The sequence below is a fragment of the Quercus lobata genome, chromosome 1 (assembly GCF_001633185.2).
Source record: "Quercus lobata isolate SW786 chromosome 1, ValleyOak3.0 Primary Assembly, whole genome shotgun sequence".
Classification (NCBI taxonomy): domain Eukaryota; kingdom Viridiplantae; phylum Streptophyta; class Magnoliopsida; order Fagales; family Fagaceae; genus Quercus; species Quercus lobata.
The window spans coordinates 30,454,126-30,457,427 of record NC_044904.1 but is presented as its reverse complement, the minus strand read 5'-3'; the positions used below and the strand labels follow the sequence as shown (position 1 = coordinate 30,457,427).

At 38.6% G+C, this 3,302-nt stretch overlaps 1 protein-coding gene across 1 annotated transcript; it reads right to left on the bottom strand.

Annotated features, from left to right (window-relative positions):
• Positions 1–310: 310 nt before the first annotated feature.
• LOC115986495 (pentatricopeptide repeat-containing protein At5g59600) lies at positions 311–2,606 on the bottom strand. The gene has a single exon (XM_031109596.1). It carries the CDS (start codon positions 2,550–2,552, stop codon positions 900–902), a length of 1,653 nt encoding a protein of 550 aa, XP_030965456.1. The 5' UTR covers positions 2,553–2,606; the 3' UTR covers positions 311–899.
• Positions 2,607–3,302: the final 696 nt, after the last annotated feature.

Below are 3,302 nucleotides of genomic sequence, written 5' to 3'. Positions count from 1 at the left end.
TAGTCACCTCTCTCACTTTTATTTCGTGGAGTTTTGAGAGATGTGATTCATATTTTAGTCTTTTCCTCGTATTCTTTTGGAGAGATTGATATTTTGACTCCAACCTACAATATGTTAATTTCGTGCAAAAACACTTACTATCACATCAAGCCCCGACCTCTTGGTTGGAATCACACGTATCTTTTCTTTTTTGGTTTTGAACTTATTGATAGTTGGATATTAACATCGTGTGTGGTGGAATGTCGTCTTTCTAATGTTAGATGTTTTCACTATGCTAACTATCACCGAGCCATTGGTTGGTGGATTAAGATTGAGAAAATATGGGGCATGTTTTTCTTCAAATTCAAGTGTGAGATCAATTTAACAATAGAATTATATATAATTATGAGTTATGGAATTGGCAATCTGAAAATAATTAGAACCGTGGCTCCTATTACTCTCCCCCTAATATCATTCAAAGGCAGAGAGAGGAGAATAAATTTGGTGGCAGAGGATGATCTTCATTCCGAACTTCTGTCTTCCATTTTTGATCTAGTTGCAAAGGATTGATTGTCCCCAAGAGTAGCCGATGGACAATAAACATCCTGCTGTAGATTTCATTGGAAATCACAGAAGTTTATCTGCTATATCTTACACCCTTTCCTGATATCATTGATAGCATGCAGCTCATTTTCTTTCCGAGTTTAAATGGTCCATTTCCAACACAGCTCCCATCCTGTTCCAAAAGTGGTAACTAATGTCATATTCTGGGTTGTGCAATAATTTTCAACTACCCTGTAATGAGGAGTCGAACCATGCATGAAGCAAGGATGTGGCTGATGATCACTTGAAGGATCCCACAAAATATCTCTCTGTTCTGTATGAAGCATTGTACAACCTTTTAGAGTGATATTTTTGTATCAGCTGGCCTCTATCCAACTGCACCCGGGAAATTTTCTTAACCTCCGTTTCTTCATTATTCTCTTCAACCTGACAACATTCCCCCAACTTCCAGCATCAGCATACAAACTTGACAGTAGCAAATTGTTTCCTACACTGTCAGGCTCAAGCTCTGACAAATGCTCAGCTGCTACTTCAGCAAGATCTACATTCCCATGATTCCTGCATGCCCCTAGTAATGCACCCCATACAAATAAATCAGGCTCAATGGGCATTCCCTTAATCATATCATAAGCTTCAGCAAGTTTTCCAGCTCTACCAAGAAGATCCACCATGCATGCATAATGCTCAAGTCTTGGCATAATCCTGTATTTTTCTTGCATCAAGTGGAACAGTCTCTGTCCAAATTCAACCATCCCTGCATGGCTACAAGCAGTTAGAACTGCTGTGAAAGTCAGGTGATCAGGCTTCTTTCCATCTTCCTTCTCCATCTGATTGAACAGCTCAATTGCTTCATTGCAGTGCCCATGATTTGCGCACCCAAATATCATTGAATTCCAAGTAACTGTGTTCTTCTCAGACATCTGATAGAACAAATTCCTTGCTTCAGCTATAAATCCACATTTTGAGTACATGTCAACAAGAGCACTCCTTACAAATATATCATTCTCAACTCCAATCACCAATGCATACCCATGAATCTCCTTCCCGCACTTTACATTAGCCGCAGTTGCACAAGCAGGTAAGAGACTACTTATTGTAGCAGAAGTCGGATAAAACCCATGATCCAATAACTTTCTAAACATAGCAAATGCCTCATCATTACGGAAATTCTGCACAAATCCTGATATAACTGAAGTCCAAGATACCACATCAGGTTCAACCCCATTGCTATACATCAAACTAAACAGTTCAGATACCATTACTTGATCACCCTTTTGTGAAAACCCTGCAATTAAGCTATTCCAAGTCACTACATTAGGCTTCACTCCTAAAGCTTGCATCTTTTTCACCAAATCCAATGCTTCTTTGGCAAACCCATGTTGAGCATAGCCCGAAACCATAGCATTCAATGCCACCAAATCCTTTTCAACCATTCCATCATATACGTGCCACGCCTTTTCAACTTGGCCACATTTCGAGTACATATCAATCAATGCACTATTCACAAAAGCATCAGATTCAAATGAACACTTCAAAACTATCCCATGTACTTTCTCCCCGGATTTTCGGTCCAAGACATGACCACAGGCTTTGAGAATGCTGGGAATGACAAACTTGTTTGGTCTCAACCCTTGTCCTTGCATCTCACGGAACACACCCAGAGCCTCCTGGTAAAAGCCGCACCGAGCATAGGCTCCGATAAGGGCGATCCAACGGTGTATATTTGTTGTGGGAATTTTGTCGAACAGCTTGCGTGCATGGGATAGTTCTCCACAAACCGTGTAGAGGGCTATGAGCTTGGCGGCAAAATGGGTTAAACGAGCAAAGCCGGTTGTGATCAGGTGGGCATGTAGTTTTTTTCCTGAGTGCAACGCTCGATCTTGAGCGTACATCTCAATGTGTTTAATGTATGCATCGGGTGATGTCTGAAATGAACGGTAGATGATTGGGGGTTTTAAGGGGTTGCATCCTTGCAATAGGTACAGAAGTGGGGATGAAACATAAACCATTTTAGGTTGGAGCTAAAAGCATTGTGAATGTATATATCTAAACAATGAGGTGGATCTCATGCTTTTTTTTTTTTCTTTTTTTTTTTGAGCTGAAACAATAGTAAATTTTATTAACGTAAATCATGATGTAATGAGAAAATATAAACATTTTTCTAGCCAAACAATAATCTCCTTTTTCTCTTTTGTGGCACTAATTAAAGCTAGTGCAGTACGATTACATCGTAAGAGAATACTAGTAAAATAAATAAAATCAAAACTATCACAAATTAAACTAATGTCTTCTAGAATCCATGTCGCCTCAAGAGAGCATATTCTGTCAGAGTTTGGAAAATCCACAAGTTCAGCAAAGTTGCTTTCCACTTCCACTTTAGAAAAACTAGTACTTTGGCAGAAAAGTAAAGCTTTCCTCGTTACAAAAGCCGCTGTGCACAGGTGGTGTAAACTCTTCTCCACTCGGTCACAAGATGCAACAAGCACTTCACCCTTGTTGTTGCGGATAATAAGACCAAAACCCATTGATGTAAGGTGGATTTCAAGTTAGTTCAATTAATTAGCTTTTTATAATAATAAAATTGCAATTGGTAAAGTTTTTCTGGTTTCAAATAAGTCTATATAATAAGAAAAATCTGTTAATATGTTCACCTAAAGATAAAGAACAAGCGTCATAAAAAATAAAAAGTACCATCAATGAATATTCAAATAATTTAGACCACCCATGAACATCACATTCCTTAAATAAAATAAAATCAC